The sequence below is a fragment of the Salmo salar genome, chromosome ssa07 (genome assembly GCF_905237065.1).
Source record: "Salmo salar chromosome ssa07, Ssal_v3.1, whole genome shotgun sequence".
Taxonomy (NCBI): Eukaryota; Metazoa; Chordata; class Actinopteri; order Salmoniformes; family Salmonidae; genus Salmo; species Salmo salar.
This window is the reverse complement of record NC_059448.1, coordinates 46,821,370-46,848,596: the sequence shown is the minus strand read 5'-3', so window position 1 is coordinate 46,848,596 and position 27,227 is coordinate 46,821,370. Positions and strand designations below refer to the sequence as shown.

The window sequence follows — 27,227 nt, the reverse complement described above, 5'->3', positions numbered from 1 at the left end:
TGACTCCACAACCCCAAATCCTGTTATTCTGCACATTCATTCGCAGGTCTTTGTTATTGCATAGTCGCTCGACTGTATCTGTTCATCTCACCCGTCTTCTGTTCTACTGCACCAGCTTCCTCTCGTCTTCATGATATTGGTGAGTGAAGAGCAACAGTCATGCTGGAGAAACTCCTTAAACATGTGACTCCTCACTTTATTTGAGTTCCAACTCTGTTCTATGGGGTTTGCCTGTAGAGACTCTGACATCCATGTATGAGAGGTAGGGTCAAAGGTCAGGAATTGAGATCCAAATCCAGTGGAAGATTAATTCGTGATGTAAGTGCAGCCACGCCGCCTCTGAAGAACATCTAGAAAAGATGGTGTAAGAAAGACTGAGTTGACTGGACTTGTTCAATCAAATCCAGATTTCAGGTTATATGAAAATCCCAAAACAACTTGATAACTGCTGAACAACAGTTACACTTTTGTTTCACTCAGTAAACATTGTTTTGTGAGTATAATAATAATACGAATTTTATATAGTGCCTTTAATTATACACAATCTCAAAGATGCTTAAAAACAAAAGTACATGTAATATGAAACGTAACTAAACTGCATATCAGATATTTCAGGAATGAACTGAATACACTTTGAGCACAAGAAGGTTGTTTTTTGCAACAACAAAAAAAAGTGTTGCTCATCAAGTTGGTTTCCATTTTTGATCATCTTACAATATCACCGAAAATAGTTTTCAGTGAGCATATAATTGCTGACTACCCACATGCTTAAACCCATTTTGATATTAAACATGCAATCATTGTAAATACTGCATACAAGATCATCCACACGAAGACAGAGAGTATTCACCAACTGTACTATTGTTGATCATATGACGTATCTGCCAGAGAACCACTTCATGGTCTGTGTGGCTCTGAACAATCTTGGGTCCTCTCCCTCCATTGTGGGCTCTGATTGACCCAGTTCTGTCTGAGCTTTTCTTTCTTAATCACACGGTCACAGCGCGATATGACGACTCCATCAAACACAGTTGTCTGTTCAAACTGTGGTCGATCACCAGACTGACACTATTATAGGATGGAGCTCTGAGATATGAACCACAGTTAACATGACAAACATATTTTTTTCCATTCTGTTTTTGATTTACTTTTTAATCAATACTCTATTTTCAAGACTGATATGTTGTTTTTTTAGAACTGGGACATGGTCTGGTACATGTTTGAGGTGCCTTTGTGGAATGAAGTTCAACCTGGTCTTGAGGACTTCCGTTTTGTCAGCAGTAAGAGTAAACAATCAAATGAAGAAAAAACAAGTTTACAATAGGTTACAGCTCTAAACCAGGCTTTAATCACTGGTTTAGAGCTGGAATGTGTGATGTTGGGCACAATATACACCTTGATTAAGTTGATAAAAATCACTATCATTTAAAAATATAATTAATTTGAGTGTCATTTTTATATAGCCTTCACTTTCTTGATGACAAAAGTCTAACATTGATGCGATAAGCGCAGGTGTGGTTTAGTGACAAGGACCACGAGAGCAGCCGCTCACCTACGACAGCTCTTCCAACTCTGACACAGCCTAAACAAAAGCAAAGAAAGGCTGTGCGTTTCTTAGCGAACATGGCTTAAGCCTACTGTTGATTTAATTGAATCTGGACCTTTCGTTCGTATGAGGAATGCATGCGATTGCATTCATAGTTGTTATAACCATTTAAGTCATGTGCGTTATTTATTAGTAATTCATATTTTTTATGATTTCAAAATAAATGACTCAGACTCACTGCTCGTCCTCTTAGGACCACAAGGCATGAGGAATGACATGAGATGAAACAAAAAGATGGACTGTGGGATTGGGAGTTGGAGAACAACATTCAACAAGATCAAAATGTAATCTGTTAAATTTTCACAAGGACGGCTGGAATTCAGTCGGACCTGCATTGCAGAACAGTAGGGTACCGTAGCTTTTTTTCGCCATGCACAACTAAAGAATGTATGACCTAGCCTATTAGATTTCCCTCACAGGTAGATGCTTACAGTTTCCAGAATAACACATTTGTGTGTGCACAGGTTCTTAGTTTTGTTGACTGCAAGTGTAGTTTTGTTGACTTTTGTTTGCCAGAGAAATGTGTGAAATGCATTCAAAAACAGATGTTAGTAGTTCATCATTTGGAGTGATCCAACATGTCACACAGAAAAATAAGACATCTGTTGCAATCGTGTTAGCTTTTATTATTAAAACAATATTAACTTAGTGTATTGCTTACCACAAAATGTTGTTGATATCAAAAGACTGATGAGGCAAACTGACATTCACCTGATAAAACGTCATGATTCATAAAAAAAATTATCAATGACATCTCCAGCATAGCCATAACACATTCACACATTTCTGATGTGCCTCCAAGAAGGGTAATGCTGCATCTGGAAAAAAATGTAAGGTTTAAAAGGCAGCTACAGGAAATAAATGTTGCAGAACAGGAAATGTGTGGCACACACTTCTTCAAAGACACACACTTCTCTAAGTCCAAAATAAACAACACAAATCAATGTAGCCTATAAGCTTTTTAATGAAACAAGAACATTGCGATAGAACAAGAAGCACAAATTGAAGAACTACACTGTTGGAGTTTGGATCCTAAGATTTTCACTGTATCCCGCAATTACACCTGCAACCCTGTACATGTGACTATTAAATACTGAATCACTCTGGTGATTATACTGCGGGAGAAGCCATGAGACTATCCAAATCAGGGTTGGAGTAACTGAAATTATTTTCTATTAGGAAGATCCTGAATTAAAAAGTAATTGACCCCCAATCGTGATCCAAGTCAACAGATTGAAAGCACGTTCTCTTGAGAGCATACTGTACCTGACAGTGGAGGATGTTTCACTGGTTTACCTAACACACCTCACTGGACATTGTTCCACAGATTCACTTTATGAATTGCAGGTCGACAGATTTTCTGGGAGCCTTCAGACGCACAACCGGCTTGTATGCATGGCTGTTAGGACTGCAATGCTGGTACCTCGCAAAATAGGCCATGTATGACATTCCATGATTTGAAACGACTTTAGACCCTGTACTTGATATGCTGTGTATCATGTAATAAGGGTCTGTATAGTCCCAGTATGTCTGATCAGAGGGAGGGAGGATCATAGAGGGAGGAAGCTAAACTCAGTGAGCAGCAGTCCTGAACAGCAGAGACCCTCTTCTCCGTTCCAAGTCAATTATTTCACCATCCCCCATCATGTCGCCCCTCTGCACCACAGAGATATGACAGAATGGGGAATGGTGGGATAATGCAGCATTCCTAAGACAACACAGAGGAACCCTGGGCTGCACTACATAATGACCGTACAGCTAATTACATGGAATACTGTTGTATATTACTGTAGCCACAGTGAAGGGTGTGCAGATGTGACAAAATCAACTCCTTTTGGAGGAATGTCTCCTGCGACGGCTGGTGTGACTGTTTCGCCTCGTGAGCTCAGATGGCTCGGAGTGCGACCGCTCGTGCGCCTTCAGGAGACGCAGGTACCTGAAGGCTTTTCCACACTGGCCACAGCTGTGGCCCTCCCCCGTGTGTTTAAACTTGTGCTCCCTCAGGTGCGTGTGTAGTTTGTAGGTCTTCCCACACTCGTCGCAGCTGTAAGGGCGTTCGTTAGAGTGCAGCCCCCGCTTGTGTATGCGCAGACCCCCGCTGTCTTTAAAGGTCTTGTCGCATATGTCGCATCTGTAAGGTTTGTCTGAAGAGTGCCTGCGTATGTGGGCCTGGAGTAGGCTGTTGTTGCCAAACATCTTCTGGCAGACGGGGCAGGGGAGTTTGGGACTGGGGTCATGGTCTTTTTGGTGTCTCTTTAGGTCAAACTCATAGACAAAGGTCCTTCCGCACTGGGCACACAGGAACTGGCGGTTCCCGATGTGATAGCCCATGTGTCTCTTTAACAAGCTTGGCATAAAGAAACGCAACCCACACTGCTCACAGGCGTACGGGCGGTCCATGGTGTGCCAGCGCTGGTGGGCGGACAGCTGGAATTGGGTTGGGAAACTCTTCGGACAATGAGTGCAGAAATAGGTATTCTCACTTGTATGACAATCCATGTGTCTTTTGCAGTACTGTACTTGCGTGAAACCCTTTCCACATATGGTGCATTTGTATGGTCTAGCATCCGTGTGGACGCGATGGTGATTCTGAAGGCCAACCTTTCTCCGAAAGCACTTGCCGCACTCGTCGCAGCTAAAGGGCCGTACGTCAGAGTGAATTTTCATATGGTTGGTCAGGAGTGCCAAAGTCCTGAAGAACCTGCTACAATCGGTGCACTTGAAAGGTTTCTCTCCCGTGTGTATGCGGAGGTGATCCTCCAGCCGTCCCCGAGACAGAAAACGCTTCCCACACTCTTGGCAGGAGTTGGTTGCAGGGTTTCTCTTTTTCGAGCACGCTACTCGTAGTGGCTTTTGCACCCTCTTCCTTTGGATAATGGAACTTTCAAAGAGATCGACCTCTGTTTCCTGACCCCCGATCACCACACCGCTTCCGAGACCTGTGTCGGCCGACTCCATCTCCTTGTCCAAATGATCGTTTTGTGGAAGGGGTGGCAAGGAATGGAGCGATAAAGTGTAACTGGCAATATGGGAGACCCACTGGTCGACACTGGTTAGCTCGACCGGCTGGTTATCCGTGGCAGGAATGACTATCTGTGAAGGAGAGGCTTCAGTGATGGAAGTATTCATCAGTGATACAAGCTGTTGCCGTCTCATCGTTTGCAGCATACTCCTTACTGTTGGTGCCCCTTTTGATGGTGCCCCTCCCACCAGTCCGCTAACACCTTGAGGACTAGAGCAGACCACGGCGCTCTCTGGCAGTGCATTCTCTTCCTCACCGCCACGCACTGCATCCTCTTCTCTCTCCACAGTACTATCTTCTCCAGCATGGTCAGAGTCATCTGACATCATTCCCAGATCCTCCAAGTTACTGAAGGAGGCAGGGTTCATGACACTTAGAGCGGCTTGTAATGATTCTGATGGCTCGTCAAAATCTGGCTCCATTGAAGGCATTCCACAGGCGAGGCGGAAGGACAGCGACGACAGCACACAGTCACCCACAGAAGACGTGACAGGTACTGAGAGAAAGGGACAAATATAGAAAAATGACATTCTGATTGGTTGAATGTGAAAGCCTAGGAATGAGCATGTTGACATTAACATTGAAAAACTATTTCACATTCCTGTAAATAGAGCTAGTTCAAAGTGATCCATGACAGTTTGGGGAAAACTACATTGTTCTTTGTTTATCTGTTGATAATTCTACTTAACATTAACAGGAAGGAGAAGATATGATTAAAGTAAGCCTACCAAACTGACTCTTATTTAGCAGGTTCTGGTGCTGGAGGAGGATCTTCAGGTGCTCAGGGTCAGACACAGACTGTCCACATTCCTCCAGGTCAGAGGGGGCAGCACTGATCATAGACGCTATCTGAGAAGAAGAGGTAGAAGCTAAGATTAGCAACCAGGGGGTTTCTTACAATGTGCAGGATAAACAACATTACGGCATGTGTTGGCACGTATACAGTTGTCTAACAATGTCAACATGAGATATGATTGGTGAATTGTTAGTTATAGACTTGTTGTGTAACAGTTCATTACCTGGGAGAGATCTGGCACAGATAGCAGTCGTTCCAGTCTGAGGACCAAGCCTCCCACAAGGGCCTGCAGTGCTGTGTCATACTTGGAGCCATACTGTGTATGGAACTCCTCCTACAGGGAAGGAAAGAAAAAGTTTAAGTCAGTGTCTTTGAAATGACAAAGTGGACAGTGTGAGAGGAAAGGGAGAAAGTGTGCCGAACCTGGAAGAAGTGCTTCCTCTCGTAAGGGTTTTTCAGCAGGGTTTGGACCAGCGCCACGAAGTTAGCCTGCGACTCCTCCACTTCTGCATCTTGCTGCTGTAATCAGGATTTGTAGGGGTGACAGGGTTTGTAGAAGTCATAAGTCCAACCTGAAAACAACTTTTTATCTCTTACCCCATCCATGTTTGCCCTTTGCAGATCTAAGGAATCAGATGAGTGACAGCAAAGCAAGACGGATGGCAGAAAGCTCCCGCAAACCCACTGGAATGTGTTAACACTTATGTCGTTTACACTTATCCAGTACCCTCAGATTTGTACACTACAGAGCTAAAGGCTATTTTCAAACCAGACTAATGTGCAAATGTTACTGTCTTTTAAGTAGTCTTTCGAGAATGGTATTGACAGAAATGTTTTTGTATGCCGTGTTACAGGTGTGTTGTGAGTCTGTGCGCCGGTATAGGGCGGCATTTCCACACTGCCACACAAGAGATACATATTCTTACCCCCAAGATGTTCATCTTTTCCAGGAGACGTTGGATGTCCTGAAGGTTGGGTGGGTCCTTGCGGAACAACTCCAAGATCATCTAAAATAACGGGACAAAATTGTACATGATTTTTCTAATACACAATGTGTCAAAACCACCCCTCCCATGACCACATATCATGTCACTCACCCTTGCTCTCAGGCCCAGGATGAGTTGAGCCCTCTGTTTGTAACTCAGCAACTTTGGAACAGCTTCAGTCACCACAGTTACAAACTCCTCGACCTTCCCATAGTGCATCAGATTGCGTTGATTCACCACATGCCATACAAATGAATACATCAGCCGCAGGGGAGAAACCAATAGTCGCAAAGAGGAAAATGGAAGTGGGGGAGCTATAGCAAGACGATAGAACAACATGTTAGGGTGTGTGGCTTCATCCTCTAGGTTCTATAGCAACAAATACCTCCAGCAACATGGCTAACTGGCTAGCAAACTTAAATGTATAAGGCAAGCCGAAACGAACATTAGCTTTACACTTAGCTACCCATGGAAGATGCTAGCGCTCTGCACTGCAGTGACTTGGGTCTGTTACCAGGTTCACATTTGTAAAATTGGTTAGATTGCTAATACATGGCTAGCAAGTGTCGTATAATGTAACCTACCCGTACTGGCTGTACTCTTCTTGACTCGTTTGTCCATGCCGGAATGTTACCAAATATGTACGATAGGCAGAAATCTAACAGTAAAGGTAACTAGCATGATAGATAGCTATCATCAACTCACTGACTATTTATATAATTATGAAAATGGCGACAACAACAGATGGAAACGGAACCATAACCAGAACAGAGTTTTGACCAGACTATTAACAATAAGATTGGCAGCATAACAACATTACTGCCACCTATCGTGCTGGAATAAGAGCCGCAATTGAATCCTACTGCTCTCTTTTTTTGAAATTACATTTTAGGTTAAAACACGAATTTCATAATTTTTCTGTATATATTTGGTTGAGTATGAATCCTTATTTTGTGGCTTAATGAACGCTTTAAATATTATAAAAAGTCATCACACAGTACCGTTCTAGCATACATTTGGTTTCCTTTGCTGTGAATAAAATAGCAAAACAATGAGTAGTGGCACACAATTGTGACTTTATTTGCCTTTATCCAACATCAAATGTTGTGGATATTTTTTGGAAAGGCTTCCGGCAATCATTGACTACTCTCAAAAAGAGAAATTAATGAGTAGCTGTCAATTTACATCTTATGTCATTGGAATTTCAACCTATCCCATAAAAATCATCACAAACAAATATGTTTTAATGACACAATCATTAATTGTTATCTAAAAGGAGATATGTTTATTGCTGCATAAATTAATCCAGACATTATACTATTTTTCAGTGTTCAGTCTATTTAGGGAATCCTGAATTATGGTCCAAAATGGTTAAAAATCTACAACAAAAAATTTGAAATATTATTACAGCTATTGGCAACTTGTCAGGACATTAAAACGAGCATTCCAGTCATTGTGTGTGGAAGGCTGCCAGTGAAGTAAATCAACTCCTTTTGGACGAATTTCTTTTGCGACAGCTGGTGTGACTGTATTTCCTTGTCTGCTCAGATCGCTCTCCTGAGTGCAACCGCTCATGTGCCTTCAGAAGACGTGGTAACTTGAAGACCTTTCCACACTGGTCACAGGGGTGCCCCTCCGCCGTGTGGTGGATAATTATGTGCTCCTTCAGGTGCTGATTCAGCTTGTACGTCTTCCCACACATGTCGCAGTGGTAAGGGCGTTCACCCGTGTGCAGACGTTTGTGACTGCTCAAGCTGCTGCTCTGTTTAAAGGTCTTGTCGCATATGTCACATCTGTAAGGTTTTACAGAGGTGTGCGTAAACATGTGAGCCTTAATGAGTCCGTTGCTGCCAAACACCTTCTGGCAGACAGGGCATGGGATCTTGGGCTTGGGGCCATGGTCCCTTTGGTGTTTCTTCAGGTCAAACTCATAAACAAAAGTCTTTCCACACTGGGCACACAGGAACGGGCGGTTCCCAATGTGATAGCCCATGTGCCTCTTCAGCCCACTGGGATGAAAGAAGCGCATCCCACACTGCTCACAGATGAACGGGCGCTCCGTGGTGTGCCAGCGCTCATGGACAGAAAGCTTGTATTGGGTTGGGAATCTCTTCGGACAATGAGTGCAGAGAAAGTTATTTTCACTTGCATGAGACTGGATGTGTATTCTGCAATAGAATGCTTGGCTGAAGCCTTTTCCGCAGATGGTGCATTTGTGTGGTTTCGCACCCATGTGGATGAGCTGATGCTTCTTCAGGTCAGCCTTTTTCCGAAAGCCCTTGTCACACTCATCACACTTAAATGGCCGCGCTTCAGAGTGATTTTTCACATGAGTGGTCATGTATCCTAAGGACCTGAAGGCCCTGCCACACTCAGAGCACTTGAAAGGTTTCTCTCCTGTGTGAATGCGGAGGTGATTTTCCAGCTGAGACGGATAGATAAAACTCTTCCCACACTCCTGGCAAATGATGGTTGCCTCAGGGATGTTCCTCTTCGAGGGTGCCGTTATTCTTTGTGGCTTGGGCGGCCGTCTCCTTCGGATAACAGCCTTCTCAAAGAGATTGGCTTCTGTTTCCTGACCCCCAATTTCCACACTGCTTCCAAGACACGTGTCACCTGACCGGATCTCCTTGTCTTCATCATTTTGTGGAAGGGGTGGCAAGAAAGGGAGCGAGATAGTGTTACTTGCAATGTGGGAGACCCACTGGTGGACACTCGCTAGCTCGACCGGCTGGTTATCTGGCTGGTTCCCATTGGTGACCGTTTCAGGGATGACAATATGTGAAGGAGAGGCTTCGGTGATGAAAGTATTCATCAGTGTTACATGCTCTTTGTCTGTCTCTGTCGGCAGCATGCTCTCTACTGTTGGTGCCCCTCCCACTGGCCTGCTTACACTTTGAGGAGTAGGTGAGACAACGTAGTTCTTTGACAGTGCATTGTCTTCTTCACTGTGGAGTACTGAATTTTTTGTCCCACAACCATTATCTCTGGCATTCTGCTCTTCTCTCTCCACAGTAGTTACTGCTCCAGCGTGGTCCGATTCATCTGATATCATTCCCAGATCCTCCAAGTCCCTGAAGGAGGCAGGGCTCATGATGCTTAGACCGGCTTCTAATGATTCCGCTGGCTCGTCAAAATCTGTCTGCATGGACTGCATTCCACAGGTTAAGCGGAAAGACAGCGAGGACAGCACACAGTCCCCTACAGAGGACGTGACAGGTACTGAGAAAAAGGGACAAATACAGAAAAAAAAAAAAGACAATTCGATTAATATTTTATATTACACCACATTCTGATTGTTTGAATTTGAAAGTATTGGGCATGTTTAGATTAATACCATTTCAAAGTAATTCAAATTCCTGTAAATACAGCTGGTTCAAAGTTATCAAGAGAGTGAACCATGGCAGTTTGGCAAAAAGGGAAAACTTCATTGTACTTTGTTCAGCTGTTGACAATTCTACTTAACATTAACAGGAAGGAGAAGATATGATTAAAGTAAAGCCTACCAAACTGACTCTTATTTAGCAGGTTCTGGTGCTGGAGGAGAATCTTCAGGTGCTCAGGGTCAGACACAGACTGTCCACACTCCACCAGGTCAGAGGGGGCAGCACTGATAATAGACGCTATCTGAGAAGAAGAGGTAGAAGCTAAGATCAGCAACCAGGGTTTTTTTTAGAGTGCGCAGGATAAACAATATTATGTCATGTGTTGACACGTACACTACTGTTCAAAAGTTTGGGGTCACTTAGAAATGTCCTTGTTTTTGAAAGAAAAGCACATTTGTTGTCCATTACAATTACATCAAATTGATCAGAAATACAGTGTATTCATGGTTAATGTTGTAAATTACTATTTTAGCTGGAAACTGATATAGCTGGAAGCTGGAAACTGAATATATAAATAGGTGTATAGAGGCCCCTTATCAGCAACCATCACTCCTGTGTTCCAATGGCACGTTGTGTTACCTAATAATTTTAAAAGGCTAATTGATCATTAGAAAACCCTTTTGCAATTATGTTAGCACAGCTGAAAACTGTGGTTCTGATTAAAGAAGCAATAAAACAGGCCTTCTTTAGACTAGTTGTGTATCTGGAGCGTCAGAATTTGTGGGTTCGATTACAGGCTCAAAATGGCCAGAAACAAAGAACTTTCTTCTGAAACTCGTCAGTCTATTCTTGTTCTGAGAACTGAAGGCTATTCCATGCGAGAAATTGCCAAGAAACTGAAGATCTCGTACAACGCTGTGTACTACTCCCTTCACAGAACAGCGCAAACTGGCCCTAACCAGAATAGAAAGAGGAGTGGGAGGCCCTGGTGCACAACTGAGCAAGAGGACAAGTACATTGGAGTGTCTAGTTTGAGAAACAGACGCCTCACAAGGCCTCAACTGGCAGCTTCATTAAATAGTACCCGCAAAACACCAGTCTCAACGTCAACAGTGAAGAGGCGACTCAGGGATGCTGGCCTTCTAGGCAGAGTTGCAAAGAAAAAGACATATCTCAGACTGGCCAATAAAAATAAAAGATTAAGATGGGCAAAAGAACACAGACACTGGACAGAGGAAGATTGGAAAAAAGTGTTATGGTCAGACAAATCTAAGTTTGAGGTGTTCCGTTCACAAAGAAGAACATTCGCGAGACGAGGAAAAAATGAAAAGATGCTGGACGCCATCTGTCAAGCATGGTGGAGGAAATGTGATGGTCTGGGGGTGCTTTGGTGGTGGTAAAGTGGGAGATTTGTACAGGGTAAAAGCAATCTTGAAGAAGGAAGGCTATCACTCCATTTTGCAGCGCCATGCCATACCCTGTGGCTTAATTGGAGCCAATTTCCTCCTACAACAGGACAATGACCCAAAGCACAGCTGCAAATTATGCAAGAACTATTTAGGGAAGAAGCAGTCAGCTGGTAGTCTGTCTTTAATGGAGTGGCCAGCACAGTCACCGGATCTCAACCCTAGTGAGCTGTTTTGGGAGCAGTTTGACCGTATGGTACGTAAGAAGTACCGTAAATTCCGGACTATAAGCCGCAACTTTTTTTCCCAGGCTTTGAACCTCGCAGCTTAAACAATGACGCGGCTAATATATGGATTTTTCCCGCTTTCAATTTTTTTTTTGCCAAAAAACACATTCTGTGACGTGCTCAGTTTTTTGGCGGCATGAAGCTTTCATTAGACCAATGAAATTGCCGAACGGGTTAAGGTCAAACAACTTTTTTGTTTACTGTTTAGATTAAATCGAGCGCTCTCAAACTTCCCATCATTTTGATTACGGTAGTCATTTTGTCACCCTCATCATGGCAAAGACACGGAGAAATGCATATGATGCAGCTTTTAAGTTGAAGGCGATTGATCTGGCTGTTAGAAAAGGAAATAGAGCTGCTGCATGGGAGCTTGGTCTTAATGAGTCGATGATAAGACGTTGGAAACAGCAGAGTGAGGAATTGACTCAGTGCAAAAAGACAAAGCTTACTGCTAATTTTTTGTTACAAGCCGTGTTTCGTTAAAGCCTATTTATTTTTGTTACAAGCCGTGTTTCGTTAAAGCCTGTGTAAAGTTCATTTGTTTCAATGTACCGGTAGGCACCTGCGGCTTATAGACATGTGCGGCTTATTTATGTTCAAGATAAAAAAAATTAAAATTCAGTGGGTGCGGCTTATATTCAGGTGCGCTCAATAGTCCGGAAATTACGGTACGCATCAAGCCAATCCAACTTGTGGGAGGTGCTTCAGGAAGCATAGGGTGAAATCTCTTCAAATTACCTCAACAAACTGACAACTGGAATGCCAAAGGTCTGCAAGGCTGTAATTGCTGCAAATGGAGGATTCTTTGACGAAAGCAAAGTTTGAAGGACACAATTATTATTTCAATAAAAAAATCCTTATTTATAACCTTGTCAACATCTTGACTATATTTCCTATTCATTTTGCAACTAATTTCATGTATGTTTTCATGGAAAACAAGGACATTTCTAAGTGACCCCAAACTTTTGAACGGTAGTGCATATAGTTGTCTAACAATGTCAACATGAGATATGATTGGTGAATTGTTAGTTATAGACTTGTTGTGTAACAGTTCATTACCTGGGAGAGATCTGGCACAGATAGCAGTCGTTCCAGTCTGAGGACCAAGCCTCCCACAAGGGCCTGCAGTGCTGTGTCATACTTGGAGCCATACTGTGTATGGAACTCCTCCTACAGGCAAGGAAAGAAAACGTTTAAGTCAGTGTCTTTGAAATGACAGTGGACAGTGTGAGAGGAAAGGGAGAAAGCGTGCCGAACCTGGAAGAAGTGCTTCCTCTCGTAAGGGTTTTTAAGCAGGGTTTGGACCAGCGCCACAAAGTTAGCCTGCGACTCCTCCACTTCTTCATCTTGCTGCTGTAACACAAATTGGGAATCATTTGATACAAAGTACAGCCACTTCGGTCATCAGAATTACATGTGTTACTAAAAAGAGGGGTATTGAGTAGGGGTGACAGGGTTTGTAGAAGTCATAAGTCCAACCTGAAAACAACTTTTATCTCTTACCCCATCCGTGCTTTCACTTTGCTGATCTAAGGAATCAGATGAGTGACAGCAAAGCAAGACAGATGGCAGAAAGCACATTCCAGTGGGTTTGCGGGAGCTAACACTTGTGTTGTTTAAACTTATGCAGTCCCCTCAGATCTGTACACTGCAGAGCTAAAGGCTATTTTCAAACCAGAGTACCGCGCATATTTCACCCTCTTTTAAGTGTATGTCGCTCCAGCCTTGGTTTTTCTGGGTTAATGATATTGACAGTCATTCTTGAATATGTTGTGTTACAGGTGTGAGTTGTTCACTGGTATGGGGCGGAATTTCCACACTGTCACACAGGAGAAAGAAATATTCTTACCCCCAAGATGTTCATCTTTTCCAGGAGACGTTGGATGTCCTGAAGGTTGGGTGGGTCCTTGCGGAACAACTCCAAGATCATCTAAAATAATGGGACATAGAAAAATTGTACATGATTTTTCTAATACACAATGTGTCAAAACCACCCCTCCCATGACCACATATCATGTCACTCACCCTTGCTCTCAGGCCCAGGATGAGTTGAGCCCTCTGTTTGTAACTCAGCAACTTTGGAACAGCTTCAGTCACCACAGTTACAAACTCCTCGACCTTCCCATAGTGCATCACATTGCGTTGATTCACCACATGCCATACAAATGAATACATCAGCCGCAGGGGAGAAACCAATAGTCGCAAAGAAGAAAATGGAAGTGGGGGAGCTATAGCAAGACGATAGAACAACATGTTAGGGTGTGTGGCTTCATCCTCTAGGTTCTATAGCAACAAATACCTCCAGCAACATGGCTAACTGGCTAGCAAACGTAATGCCGAAATAGACATTAGTTTTACACTAAGCTATCCATTGAAGATACAAATCGGGTCTGTACCAGGTTCACGTTTGTAAAATTGGTTAGATTGCTAATACATGGCTAGCAAGTGTCGTATAATGTAACCTACCCGTACTGGCTGTACTCTTCTTAACTCGTTTGTCCATGCCGGAATGTTCCTAAATATGTACGACAGGCAGAAATCTAACAGTAAAGGTAACTAGCATGCTTGATAGCTATCATCAAGTCACTGACGATTTTTTTGTTGTGAAATTGGCGACAACGGGAAACGGAACCAAAACCAGAACAGAGTTTTGACCAGACTATTAACAATAAGATTGGCAGCATAACACCATTACTGCCACCTATCGTGCTGGAATAAGAGCTGCTACTGAATCCGTCTCTCTTCTCTTAAAATTTCATTTTAGGTAAAAACATGAATTTCATCATATATATCTGGATAAGTATGAATCTTTATTAATTAACTTTTGTGGCTTAAAACGCTTTAAATGTAATATAAAAAGTAATCGCACAGGACCATTCTAGCAAATACTAGGTTTCCCTTGCTGTGAATGTTTTCAACTAAAACAGACAAACAATGAGTAGTGGTACATAATTGTGACTTTATTTGCCTTTATCCACACCAAATGTTGTGCATATTTTTTGTAAAGGCTTCCAGCAACCATTGACTACTCTCAAAAAGAGAAATTAATGAGTAGCTGTCAATGTACCACTTATGTCATTGGAATTTCAATAACCTATCCAAAAAAAAAAGCATCACAAACAAATATGTTTTAATGACACAATCATTAATTGTTATCTAACAGGACATATGTTTTTTTCTGTATGAATTAAGCCAGACATTCTACCATTTGTCAATGTTCAGTCGAGGGAATCCTGGATTATAGTCCAAAATGGTCAAGTTCACAAAAAGAAAATGAGGACATGATTACAGCCAATGGCATTGGATTTTTTGACAAAGTTAAACTTGTGTCAGAACAATAAAACTAGCATTCCAGTCATTGTGTGTGTGGAAGGCAGCCACTGTGCAGAAAATCAACTCATTTTGGAGGAATGTCTCCTGCGACGGCTGGTGTGACTGTATTTCCTTGTCTGCTCAGATCGCTCTCCTGAGTGCAACCGCTCATGTGCCTTCAGAAGACGTGGTAACTTGAAGACCTTTCCACACTGGTCACAGGGGTGCCCCTCCGCCGTGTGGTGGATAATTATGTGCTCCTTCAGGTGCTGATTCAGCTTGTACGTCTTCCCACACATGTCGCAGTGGTAAGGGCGTTCACCCGTGTGCAGACGTTTGTGACTGCTCAAGCTGCTGCTCTGTTTAAAGGTCTTGTCGCATATGTCACATCTGTAAGGTTTTACAGAGGTGTGCGTAAACATGTGAGCCTTAATGAGTCCGTTGCTGCCAAACACCTTCTGGCAGACAGGGCATGGGATCTTGGGCTTGGGGCCATGGTCCCTTTGGTGTTTCTTCAGGTCAAACTCATAAACAAAAGTCTTTCCACACTGGGCACACAGGAACGGGCGGTTCCCAATGTGATAGCCCATGTGCCTCTTCAGCCCACTGGGATGAAAGAAGCGCATCCCACACTGCTCACAGATGAACGGGCGCTCCGTGGTGTGCCAGCGCTCATGGACAGAAAGCTTGTATTGGGTTGGGAATCTCTTCGGACAATGAGTGCAGAGAAAGTTATTTTCACTTGCATGAGACTGGATGTGTATTCTGCAATAGAATGCTTGGCTGAAGCCTTTTCCGCAGATGGTGCATTTGTGTGGTTTCGCACCCATGTGGATGAGCTGATGCTTCTTCAGGTCAGCCTTTTTCCGAAAGCCCTTGTCACACTCATCACACTTAAATGGCCGCGCTTCAGAGTGATTTTTCACATGAGTGGTCATGTATCCTAAGGACCTGAAGGCCCTGCCACACTCAGAGCACTTGAAAGGTTTCTCTCCTGTGTGAATGCGGAGGTGATTTTCCAGCTGAGACGGATAGATAAAACTCTTCCCACACTCCTGGCAAATGATGGTTGCCTCAGGGATGTTCCTCTTCGAGGGTGCCGTTATTCTTTGTGGCTTGGGCGGCCGTCTCCTTCGGATAACAGCCTTCTCAAAGAGATTGGCTTCTGTTTCCTGACCCCCAATTTCCACACTGCTTCCAAGACACGTGTCACCTGACCGGATCTCCTTGTCTTCATCATTTTGTGGAAGGGGTGGCAAGAAAGGGAGCGAGATAGTGTTACTTGCAATGTGGGAGACCCACTGGTGGACACTCGCTAGCTCGACCGGCTGGTTATCTGGCTGGTTCCCATTGGTGACCGTTTCAGGGATGACAATATGTGAAGGAGAGGCTTCGGTGATGAAAGTATTCATCAGTGTTACATGCTCTTTGTCTGTCTCTGTCGGCAGCATGCTCTCTACTGTTGGTGCCCCTCCCACTGGCCTGCTTACACTTTGAGGAGTAGGTGAGACAACGTAGTTCTTTGACAGTGCATTGTCTTCTTCACTGTGGAGTACTGAATTTTTTGTCCCACAACCATTATCTCTGGCATTCTGCTCTTCTCTCTCCACAGTAGTTACTGCTCCAGCGTGGTCCGATTCATCTGATATCATTCCCAGATCCTCCAAGTCCCTGAAGGAGGCAGGGCTCATGATGCTTAGACCGGCTTCTAATGATTCCGCTGGCTCGTCAAAATCTGTCTGCATGGACTGCATTCCACAGGTTAAGCGGAAAGACAGCGAGGACAGCACACAGTCCCCTACAGAGGACGTGACAGGTACTGAGAAAAAGGGACAAATACAGAAAAAAAAAAAGACAATTCGATTAATATTTTATATTACACCACATTCTGATTGTTTGAATTTGAAAGTATTGGGCATGTTTAGATTAATACCATTTCAAAGTAATTCAAATTCCTGTAAATACAGCTGGTTCAAAGTTATCAAGAGAGTGAACCATGGCAGTTTGGCAAAAAGGGAAAACTTCATTGTACTTTGTTCAGCTGTTGACAATTCTACTTAACATTAACAGGAAGGAGAAGATATGATTAAAGTAAAGCCTACCAAACTGACTCTTATTTAGCAGGTTCTGGTGCTGGAGGAGAATCTTCAGGTGCTCAGGGTCAGACACAGACTGTCCACACTCCACCAGGTCAGAGGGGGCAGCACTGATAATAGACGCTATCTGAGAAGAAGAGGTAGAAGCTAAGATCAGCAACCAGGGTTTTTTTAGAGTGCGCAGGATAAACAATATTATGTCATGTGTTGACACGTACACTACTGTTCAAAAGTTTGGGGTCACTTAGAAATGTCCTTGTTTTTGAAAGAAAAGCACATTTGTTGTCCATTACAATTACATCAAATTGATCAGAAATACAGTGTATTCATGGTTAATGTTGTAAATTACTATTTTAGCTGGAAACTGATATAGCTGGAAGCTGGAAACTGAATATATAAATAGGTGTATAGAGGCCCCTTATCAGCAACCATCACTCCTGTGTTCCAATGGCACGTTGTGTTACCTAATAATTTTAAAAGGCTAATTGATCATTAGAAAACCCTTTTGCAATTATGTTAGCACAGCTGAAAACTGTGGTTCTGATTAAAGAAGCAATAAAACAGGCCTTCTTTAGACTAGTTGTGTATCTGGAGCGTCAGAATTTGTGGGTTCGATTACAGGCTCAAAATGGCCAGAAACAAAGAACTTTCTTCTGAAACTCGTCAGTCTATTCTTGTTCTGAGAACTGAAGGCTATTCCATGCGAGAAATTGCCAAGAAACTGAAGATCTCGTACAACGCTGTGTACTACTCCCTTCACAGAACAGCGCAAACTGGCCCTAACCAGAATAGAAAGAGGAGTGGGAGGCCCTGGTGCACAACTGAGCAAGAGGACAAGTACATTGGAGTGTCTAGTTTGAGAAACAGACGCCTCACAAGGCCTCAACTGGCAGCTTCATTAAATAGTACCCGCAAAACACCAGTCTCAACGTCAACAGTGAAGAGGCGACTCAGGGATGCTGGCCTTCTAGGCAGAGTTGCAAAGAAAAAGACATATCTCAGACTGGCCAATAAAAATAAAAGATTAAGATGGGCAAAAGAACACAGACACTGGACAGAGGAAGATTGGAAAAAAGTGTTATGGTCAGACAAATCTAAGTTTGAGGTGTTCCGTTCACAAAGAAGAACATTCGCGAGACGAGGAAAAAATGAAAAGATGCTGGACGCCATCTGTCAAGCATGGTGGAGGAAATGTGATGGTCTGGGGGTGCTTTGGTGGTGGTAAAGTGGGAGATTTGTACAGGGTAAAAGCAATCTTGAAGAAGGAAGGCTATCACTCCATTTTGCAGCGCCATGCCATACCCTGTGGCTTAATTGGAGCCAATTTCCTCCTACAACAGGACAATGACCCAAAGCACAGCTGCAAATTATGCAAGAACTATTTAGGGAAGAAGCAGTCAGCTGGTAGTCTGTCTTTAATGGAGTGGCCAGCACAGTCACCGGATCTCAACCCTAGTGAGCTGTTTTGGGAGCAGTTTGACCGTATGGTACGTAAGAAGTACCGTAAATTCCGGACTATAAGCCGCAACTTTTTTTCCCAGGCTTTGAACCTCGCAGCTTAAACAATGACGCGGCTAATATATGGATTTTTCCCGCTTTCAATTTTTTTTTTTCTGCCAAAAAAACACATTCTGTGACGTGCTCAGTTTTTTGGCGGCATGAAGCTTTCATTAGACCAATGAAATTGCCGAACGGGTTAAGGTCAAACAACTTTTTTGTTTACTGTTTAGATTAAATCGAGCGCTCTCAAACTTCCCATCATTTTGATTACGGTAGTCATTTTGTCACCCTCATCATGGCAAAGACACGGAGAAATGCATATGATGCAGCTTTTAAGTTGAAGGCGATTGATCTGGCTGTTAGAAAAGGAAATAGAGCTGCTGCATGGGAGCTTGGTCTTAATGAGTCGATGATAAGACGTTGGAAACAGCAGAGTGAGGAATTGACTCAGTGCAAAAAGACAAAGCTTACTGCTAATTTTTTGTTACAAGCCGTGTTTCGTTAAAGCCTATTTATTTTTGTTACAAGCCGTGTTTCGTTAAAGCCTGTGTAAAGTTCATTTGTTTCAATGTACCGGTAGGCACCTGCGGCTTATAGACATGTGCGGCTTATTTATGTTCAAGATTATTATTTTTTTTAAATTCAGTGGGTGCGGCTTATATTCAGGTGCGCTCAATAGTCCGGAAATTACGGTACGCATCAAGCCAATCCAACTTGTGGGAGGTGCTTCAGGAAGCATAGGGTGAAATCTCTTCAGATTAGCTCAACAAATTGACAACTGGAATGCCAAAGGTCTGCAAGGCTGTAATTGCTGCAAATGGAGGATTCTTTGACGAAAGCAAAGTTTGAAGGACACAATTATTATTTCAATAAAAAAATCCTTATTTATAACCTTGTCAACATCTTGACTATATTTCCTATTCATTTTGCAACTAATTTCATGTATGTTTTCATGGAAAACAAGGACATTTCTAAGTGACCCCAAACTTTTGAACGGTAGTGCATATAGTTGTCTAACAATGTCAACATGAGATATGATTGGTGAATTGTTAGTTATAGACTTGTTGTGTAACAGTTCATTACCTGGGAGAGATCTGGCACAGATAGCAGTCGTTCCAGTCTGAGGACCAAGCCTCCCACAAGGGCCTGCAGTGCTGTGTCATACTTGGAGCCATACTGTGTATGGAACTCCTCCTACAGGGAAGGAAAGAAAAAGTTTAAGTCAGTGTCTTTGAAATGACAAAGTGGACAGTGTGAGAGGAAAGGGAGAAAGCGTGCCGAACCTGGAAGAAGTGCTTCCTCTCGTAAGGGTTTTTAAGCAGGGTTTGGACCAGCGCCACAAAGTTAGCCTGCGACTCCTCCACTTCTTCATCTTGCTGCTGTAACACAAATTGGGAATCATTTGATACAAAGTACAGCCACTTCGGTCATCAGAATTACATGTGTTACTAAAAAGAGGGGTATTGAGTAGGGGTGACAGGGTTTGTAGAAGTCATAAGTCCAACCTGAAAACAACTTTTATCTCTTACCCCATCCGTGCTTTCACTTTGCTGATCTAAGGAATCAGATGAGTGACAGCAAAGCAAGACAGATGGCAGAAAGCACATTCCAGTGGGTTTGCGGGAGCTAACACTTGTGTTGTTTAAACTTATGCAGTCCCCTCAGATCTGTACACTGCAGAGCTAAAGGCTATTTTCAAACCAGAGTACCGCGCATATTTCACCCTCTTTTAAGTGTATGTCGCTCCAGCCTTGGTTTTTCTGGGTTAATGATATTGACAGTCATTCTTGAATATGTTGTGTTACAGGTGTGAGTTGTTCACTGGTATGGGGCGGAATTTCCACACTGTCACACAGGAGAAAGAAATATTCTTACCCCCAAGATGTTCATCTTTTCCAGGAGACGTTGGATGTCCTGAAGGTTGGGTGGGTCCTTGGAACAACTCCAAGATCATCTAAAATAATGGGACATAGAAAAATTGTACATGATTTTTCTAATACACAATGTGTCAAAACCACCCCTCCCATGACCACATATCATGTCACTCACCCTTGCTCTCAGGCCCAGGATGAGTTGAGCCCTCTGTTTGTAACTCAGCAACTTTGGAACAGCTTCAGTCACCACAGTTACAAACTCCTCGACCTTCCCATAGTGCATCACATTGCGTTGATTCACCACATGCCATACAAATGAATACATCAGCCGCAGGGGAGAAACCAATAGTCGCAAAGAAGAAAATGGAAGTGGGGGAGCTATAGCAAGACGATAGAACAACATGTTAGGGTGTGTGGCTTCATCCTCTAGGTTCTATAGCAACAAATACCTCCAGCAACATGGCTAACTGGCTAGCAAACGTAATGCCGAAATAGACATTAGTTTTACACTAAGCTATCCATTGAAGATACAAATCGGGTCTGTACCAGGTTCACGTTTGTAAAATTGGTTAGATTGCTAATACATGGCTAGCAAGTGTCGTATAATGTAACCTACCCGTACTGGCTGTACTCTTCTTAACTCGTTTGTCCATGCCGGAATGTTCCTAAATATGTACGACAGGCAGAAATCTAACAGTAAAGGTAACTAGCATGCTTGATAGCTATCATCAAGTCACTGACGATTTTTTTTGTTGTGAAATTGGCGACAACGGGAAACGGAACCAAAACCAGAACAGAGTTTTGACCAGACTATTAACAATAAGATTGGCAGCATAACACCATTACTGCCACCTATCGTGCTGGAATAAGAGCTGCTACTGAATCCGTCTCTCTTCTCTTAAAATTTCATTTTAGGTAAAAACATGAATTTCATCATATATATCTGGATAAGTATGAATCTTTATTAATTAACTTTTGTGGCTTAAAACACTTTAAATGTAATATAAAAAGTAATCGCACAGGACCATTCTAGCAAATACTAGGTTTCCCTTGCTGTGAATGTTTTCAACTAAAACAGACAAACAATGAGTAGTGGTACATAATTGTGACTTTATTTGCCTTTATCCACACCAAATGTTGTGCATATTTTTTGTAAAGGCTTCCAGCAACCATTGACTACTCTCAAAAAGAGAAATTAATGAGTAGCTGTCAATGTACCACTTATGTCATTGGAATTTCAATAACCTATCCAAAAAAAAAAGCATCACAAACAAATATGTTTTAATGACACAATCATTAATTGTTATCTAACAGGACATGTTTTTTTCTGTATGAATTAAGCCAGACATTCTACCATTTGTCAATGTTCAGTCGAGGGAATCCTGGATTATAGTCCAAAATGGTCAAGTTCACAAAAAGAAAATGAGGACATGATTACAGCCAATGGCATTGGATTTTTTGACAAAGTTAAACTTGTGTCAGAACAATAAAACTAGCATTCCAGTCATTGTGTGTGTGGAAGGCAGCCACTGTGCAGAAAATCAACTCATTTTGGAGGAATGTCTCCTGCGACGGCTGGTGTGACTGTATTTCCTTGTCTGCTCAGATCGCTCTCCTGAGTGCAACCGCTCATGTGCCTTCAGAAGACGTGGTAACTTGAAGACCTTTCCACACTGGTCACAGGGGTGCCCCTCCGCCGTGTGGTGGATAATTATGTGCTCCTTCAGGTGCTGATTCAGCTTGTACGTCTTCCCACACATGTCGCAGTGGTAAGGGCGTTCACCCGTGTGCAGACGTTTGTGACTGCTCAAGCTGCTGCTCTGTTTAAAGGTCTTGTCGCATATGTCACATCTGTAAGGTTTTACAGAGGTGTGCGTAAACATGTGGGCCTTAATGAGTCCGTTGCTGCCAAACACCTTCTGGCAGACAGGGCATGGGATCTTGGGCTTGGGGCCATGGTCCCTTTGGTGTTTCTTCAGGTCAAACTCATAAACAAAAGTCTTTCCACACTGGGCACACAGGAACGGGCGGTTCCCAATGTGATAGCCCATGTGCCTCTTCAGCCCACTGGGATGAAAGAAGTGCATCCCACACTGCTCACAGATGAACGGGCGCTCCGTGGTGTGCCAGCGCTCGTGGACAGAAAGCTTGTATTGGGTTGGGAATCTCTTCTGACAATGAGTGCAGGGAAAGTTATTTTCACTTGCATGAGACTGGATGTGTATTCTGCAATAGAATGCTTGGCTGAAGCCTTTTCCGCAGATGGTGCATTTGTGTGGTTTCGCACCCATGTGGATGAGCTGATGCTTCTTCAGGTCAGCCTTTTTCCGAAAGCCCTTGTCACACTCATCACACTTAAATGGCCGCGCTTCAGAGTGATTTTTCACATGAGTGGTCATGTATCCTAAGGACCTGAAGGCCCTGCCACACTCAGAGCACTTGAAAGGTTTCTCTCCTGTGTGAATGCGGAGGTGATTTTCCAGCTGAGATGGATAGATAAAACTCTTCCCACACTCTTGGCAAATGATGGTTGCCTCAGGGATGTTCCTCTTCGAGGGTGCCGTTATTCTTTGTGGCTTGGGCGGCCGTCTCCTTCGGATAACAGCCTTCTCAAAGAGATTGGCTTCTGTTTCCTGACCCCCAATTTCCACACTGCTTCCAAGACGTGTCACCTGACCGGATCTCCTTGTCTACATCATTGATTTGTGGAAGGGGTGGCAAGGAAGGGAGCGAGATAGAGTTACTTGCAATGTGGGAGACCCACTGGTGGAAACTCGCTACTTTGACTGGTGGGTTACCCGGTTGGTTCCCAATGTGTGAAGGAGAGGATTTGGTGAAGGAACTACTTACTCATCAGTGATACAAGCGGTTGGTGTGTCTCTGTTGGCAGCATACTCCTTGCTGTTCGTGCCCCTTTTGATGGTGACCCTCCTACTAGTCCGCTAACACCTTGAGGACTAGATGCGCTCTCTGACAGTGCATTGTCTTCTTCACTGTCACACACTGCATTTTTCGCCCCCACTTCCATTATCCCTGGCACCCTCTTCTCGCTCCACAGTACTATCTTCTCCAGCATGGGGCGAGTCATCTGACGTCATTCCCAAATCCTCCAAGTTACTGAAGGAGGCAGGGTTCATGACACTTAGAGCGGCTTGTAATGATTCTGATGGCTCGTCAAAATCTGGCTCCATTGAAGGCATTCCACAGGTGAGGCGGAAGGACAGCGAGGACAGCACACAGTCACCCACAGATAGAAGTGAGAGGTACTGAGAAAAAATAAAATATGAAAAAGATTTAAGTACATTACATTTAAGGATATTCTGCAAATTAAAAATACTAGGCTTTTTATATATATTCCTGTTTAAAAAATCAGAAAATAGTTCATAATGAACTGAAAGGTCCCTTATGTAGCTTTGTGCGCGACCCAACCAAATGTACATAGAAATGTGAGTTATAGATCTGTCTTTCTCATTGTAAGCAAGTCTGAAAGGTGGTATATCGGTTCTATGCGTGCTATTTCTATGCCTTCCGTCCTTAAGTTTAGCTTTTGCATCTTTTTATTTAAGGTTTTGTAAACTAAATTCATACAGCTAAAAATATGATATTTAGGATTATTGAAATTATATTTCACAGTGGTTTATATTGTACAGAAATTCTCTAAATTGCTTGTTTTGACACTAACTGAAACTCGGCGAACACTATAGAATTTTACCAACCAGGTAATGGCTGAGCGATTTCTACACATTGTACATTTAATTATATATGTCAAAAATAAAACTTGTAATGTTCATTGTTTAGCTGTTTATAAATCTACTGTACATACACAGGGAGGATAACAGATAATGATTGAAGTAGAGTCTCCAAAGCTTCCTATGGACTGTTTTCAAGCCTACCATTTTTGTTGAACTGGGTTTTATTTAACAATTTCTGGTGCTGGAGGAGAATCTTCAGGTGCTCAGGGTCAGACACAGACTGTCCACATTCCTCCAGGTCAGAGGGGGCAGCACTGATCATAGATGCTATCTGAGAAGGAGAGGAAGAACCAAAGATCAGCAAAAGGGAGGTGGCTTAGCATGTGAGGTAAAGACAATAATATGGCATGTGTTGACTTAAATTGTTATCTAATAATGACAAAATGTAGGTATGACAGTGAACTGCTAGTTATATACTTGTCATTTACCAGTTCATTACCGTGCTTCTACACCTGCATTGCTTGCTGTTTGGGGTTTTAGGCTGGGTTTCTGTACAGCACTTTGATATATCAGCTGATGTAAGAAGGGCTATATAAATACATTTTATTTTATTTGATTACCTGGGAGAGATCTGGCACAGATAGCAGTTGTTCCAGTCTGAAGACCAAGCCTCCCACAAGGGCCTGCAGTGCTGTGTCATACTTCAAGCCATACTGTGTATGGAACTCCTCCTACAGGGAAGGAAAGAGTGACAGTGTCTACGACAGAACCTACCTGAATGACGGGCCACAAAAAGCAAGTCAGACGAAATGGAGAGAGAGAAAGTATGTCAAACCTGGAAGAAGTGCTTCCTCTCATAAGGGTTTTTCAGCAGGGTTTGGACCAGCGCCACAAAGTTAGCCTGCGACTCCTCCACTTCCGCATCTTGCTGCTGTAACACAGAATGTGAATAATTTGCTACAAGTATTTATTTGTATTTTTATAACTATTAAAATGGGTAGCTTTTACACCCTTTGAATGTATGCAGGAGAGAGAAAAATGTACTTACCCCTGAGGATGCACTGATGTTCATCTTTCCCAGGAGTTGTTGGATGGCCTGAGGGTTAGGTGGACAATCCTTGCGGAACATCTCCAAGATCATCTAAATAATGGGAATCATGGCGATATTGAGTAAACGTGCATCTTCCCCGCCCACCTTACACACATCTAGTTTCTACTGGCATTGATACAAATGTGTCAATCAAAGCATGATAAACCACCCCTCCCATGACCACACAACATGTCACTCACCCTTGCTCTCAGGCCCAGGATGAGTTGAGCCCTCTGTTTGTAACTCAGCAACTTTGGAACTGCTTCAGTCACCACAGTTACAAACTCCTCGACCTTCCCATAGTGCATCACATTGCGTTGATTCACCACATGCCACACAAATGAATACATCAGCCGCAAGGGAGAAATCAAGAGTCGCAAAGAGGAGAGAGGGAGAGGGGGACCTATGGAAAGAAGAGAGAACCAAAAAAGTGTTAGGCAGGAGTTGCATAAAAAAATGTTTTTGTCTACAACATCAAGGCAAAAAATATTATGATAAGACTATACCACAGATGGGCGTTATAATCTTTGGCTTTACTATATTTAGCAGCAATAGATAGCTACATTTAGAAAGAAAGCCAACATGACATTAACATGAAATGAATGTAGTTAGCTATACTAGTAAATTACTTTACAGTTCACTTAGGGCTGCCTGTAAGTTGAATTTGAGCTACTTAAGCTAACGTTAGCCAGGGTTAATAGCATAGACAGTTTAGAAACAACCCCTGCCCTACCCGTAGCTTTGACTCGTTTGTCCATGATGGAAAAGTTGTTATCAAATGTATGTATGGATAATAAACAACAAATCTAACAGCATACAGCTATATACATGTATTACTTCGCCACCATGGCCTTTTTTGCCCTTACCTCCCTTATCTCACCTCATTTGCTCACATTGTATATAGACTTATTTTTCTACTGTATTATTGACTGTATGTTTGTTTTTACTCCATGTGTAACTCTGTGTTGTTGTATGTGTCAAACTGCTTTGCTTTATCTTGGCCAGGTCGCAATTGTAAATGAAAACTTGTTCTCAACTTGCCTACCTGGTTAAATAAAGGTGAAATAAATAAATAAATATCAACATGCAATAAAATTAATAAATGTGGAAATGGCAACAACAACGGTACATCCAGAAAGTAATTAGTGTGTCGTCAGCAACACTAAAAGAGTACTTCCGGGTCACGGTTTCGGGAAAATGTCAAAATAAAAGTACCATACGTAATAGTATAAAAGGAATTAACCTGTATGTATTCATGATGTATGAACAATTATTGTCTGAACATTAACAATGATACATATTTGTTTATATTTACATTTTAGTCATTTAGTAGATGCCCTTATCCAGAGCATTCATCTTAAAATAGCTAGGTGGGACCACATATCACAGTCATAGTAAGTACATTTTTCCTCAATAAAGTAGCTATCAGCAAAGTCAGTGTCAGGAGCAAGTGTTAGTTCGCAAAAGGCTTTTAAGGGGGGGGGGAGATTATTTAAGTGAGGGGGGGATTTAAAATACTAATAGTAGAGGTGGAGTTTCAGATGTTTTTAGGAAGATGAGCAAGCTACTGTCCCAGCTTCAGGGGGAAGCCTGTTCTACCATTGGGGTGCCAGGACAGAGAAGAGCTTGGACAAATCTGAGCGGGAGCTGCTCTCCCGTAGGGGTAGATGGGCCAAGAGACCAGAAGTGGCAGAATGGAGTGCTCAGGTTGGGGTGTAGGGTTTGAGCATAGCCTGAAGGTAGGGAGGGGCAGACGCGTGTCGCCACCTGGGTGTCAGAAGGGGTGGAGGAGAAAAGTAGTTGAGTGTCATCCGCATAGCAATGATATGAGAGACCATGTAAGGATATGACAGAGCCGAGTGACTTGGTGTATAGATAGAAGACGGCCCAGAACCAAGCCCTGGTGGACATCAGTAGTGAGAGTATGTGGTGCAGACAAAGATCATCTGCCTGTCACCTGGTAGGAGCGGCCTGCCAGGCAGGATGCAATCTAAGAGTGTACAGAGCCTGAGATGCCCAGCTCTCAGAGGTTGGAGAGGAGGATCTCATGGTTCACGGTTTCGAAGGAAGAAGATAGATCTAGGACAGGTATTCCCAAACTGGGGTATGCCCAGGGGTACGCGCAATGCCGTCAGGGGTACGCCAAATAAAAATGTGATTCACATTTAAAAACAGTCCATTTATATTTTCCAACGGGGCTATACATTTGTGTGAGGTTTTTTTCTCTCCTGAGT

General features: G+C 42.9%; 4 protein-coding genes across 12 annotated transcripts in view; all 4 read right to left on the bottom strand.

The window, feature by feature from the left end:
* Positions 1-2,552: 2,552 nt before the first annotated feature.
* On the bottom strand, positions 2,553-7,301 carry LOC106609423 (zinc finger protein 2 homolog). Of its 3 annotated transcripts, none has more exons than XM_014208238.2 (7): positions 6,995-7,301; positions 6,522-6,724; positions 6,351-6,431; positions 5,848-5,943; positions 5,648-5,758; positions 5,357-5,477; positions 2,553-5,124 (listed from the first exon to the last, which is right to left on the bottom strand). In XM_014208238.2, the coding sequence occupies exons 1-7, from the start codon at positions 7,029-7,031 to the stop codon at positions 3,431-3,433; spliced, it is 2,343 nt and encodes a 780-aa protein (XP_014063713.2). In that variant the 5' UTR covers positions 7,032-7,301; the 3' UTR covers positions 2,553-3,430. The 3 variants fall into 3 exon arrangements, with proteins under 3 accessions (XP_014063713.2, XP_014063714.2, XP_014063717.2); XM_014208239.2 differs by having other exon boundaries at positions 5,366-5,477; XM_014208242.2 differs by having other exon boundaries at positions 6,522-6,614; positions 6,995-7,195.
* Positions 7,302-7,466: 165 nt separating this feature from the next.
* LOC106609421 (zinc finger protein 184-like) lies at positions 7,467-14,044 on the bottom strand. Of its 3 annotated transcripts, none has more exons than XM_045722106.1 (7): positions 13,896-14,044; positions 13,455-13,657; positions 13,279-13,359; positions 12,687-12,782; positions 12,489-12,599; positions 9,917-10,037; positions 7,467-9,632 (listed from the first exon to the last, which is right to left on the bottom strand). In XM_045722106.1, the coding sequence occupies exons 1-7, from the start codon at positions 13,930-13,932 to the stop codon at positions 7,894-7,896; spliced, it is 2,388 nt and encodes a 795-aa protein (XP_045578062.1). In that variant the 5' UTR covers positions 13,933-14,044; the 3' UTR covers positions 7,467-7,893. The 3 variants fall into 3 exon arrangements, with proteins under 3 accessions (XP_045578062.1, XP_045578064.1, XP_045578063.1); XM_045722108.1 differs by having other exon boundaries at positions 9,926-10,037; XM_045722107.1 differs by having other exon boundaries at positions 12,687-12,779.
* A 324-nt stretch (positions 14,045-14,368) lies between these two features.
* The window catches only part of LOC106609424 (zinc finger protein 135), a 28,051-nt gene continuing 15,192 nt past the window's right edge, over positions 14,369-27,227 (bottom strand). For 2 of the 5 annotated variants that reach the window (XM_045722101.1, XM_045722100.1), the window contains 6 exons: positions 25,194-25,396; positions 24,952-25,044; positions 24,739-24,834; positions 19,421-19,531; positions 16,844-16,964; positions 14,369-16,560 (listed from right to left, as the gene is read on the bottom strand). In XM_045722101.1, coding sequence (XP_045578057.1) covers positions 14,822-16,560; positions 16,844-16,964; positions 19,421-19,531; positions 24,739-24,834; positions 24,952-25,044; positions 25,194-25,396 — 2,363 coding nt within the window. In that variant the 3' untranslated portion in view covers positions 14,369-14,821. Of the gene's footprint in view, positions 16,561-16,843; positions 16,965-19,420; positions 19,532-19,620; positions 19,717-20,212; positions 20,268-24,738; positions 24,835-24,951; positions 25,045-25,193; positions 25,397-27,227 lie in introns of those variants that run through there. The other 3 variants (XM_045722102.1, XM_045722103.1, XM_045722104.1) reach the window with 3 other exon arrangements.
* On the bottom strand, positions 21,152-23,419 carry LOC106609428 (gastrula zinc finger protein XlCGF7.1-like). Its single transcript, XM_014208244.2, has 2 exons — positions 23,062-23,419; positions 21,152-22,901 (listed from the first exon to the last, which is right to left on the bottom strand). Exon 2 carries the CDS (start codon positions 22,608-22,610, stop codon positions 21,753-21,755), a length of 858 nt encoding a protein of 285 aa, XP_014063719.2. The 5' UTR covers positions 22,611-22,901; positions 23,062-23,419; the 3' UTR covers positions 21,152-21,752.

Coding starts and splice junctions, on each gene's coding strand:
- LOC106609423 (XM_014208238.2), bottom strand. CDS start 7,031: ATGGACAAACGAGTCAAGAAGAGTACAGCCAGTACGG. Junction 5,759..5,847: donor AGAGGAAGCACTTCTTCCAG/GTTCGGCACACT, acceptor CCTTCCCTGTAG/GAGGAGTTCCATACACAGTA. Junction 5,478..5,647: donor CTGTGCCAGATCTCTCCCAG/GTAATGAACTGT, acceptor TCTTCTTCTCAG/ATAGCGTCTATGATCAGTGC.
- LOC106609421 (XM_045722106.1), bottom strand. CDS start 13,932: ATGGACAAACGAGTTAAGAAGAGTACAGCCAGTACGG. Junction 13,360..13,454: donor TCCTGGGCCTGAGAGCAAGG/GTGAGTGACATG, acceptor CCATTATTTTAG/ATGATCTTGGAGTTGTTCCG. Junction 10,038..12,488: donor CTGTGCCAGATCTCTCCCAG/GTAATGAACTGT, acceptor TCTTCTTCTCAG/ATAGCGTCTATTATCAGTGC.
- LOC106609428 (XM_014208244.2), bottom strand. CDS start 22,610: ATGACCACTCATGTGAAAAATCACTCTGAAGCGCGGCCATTTAAGTGT.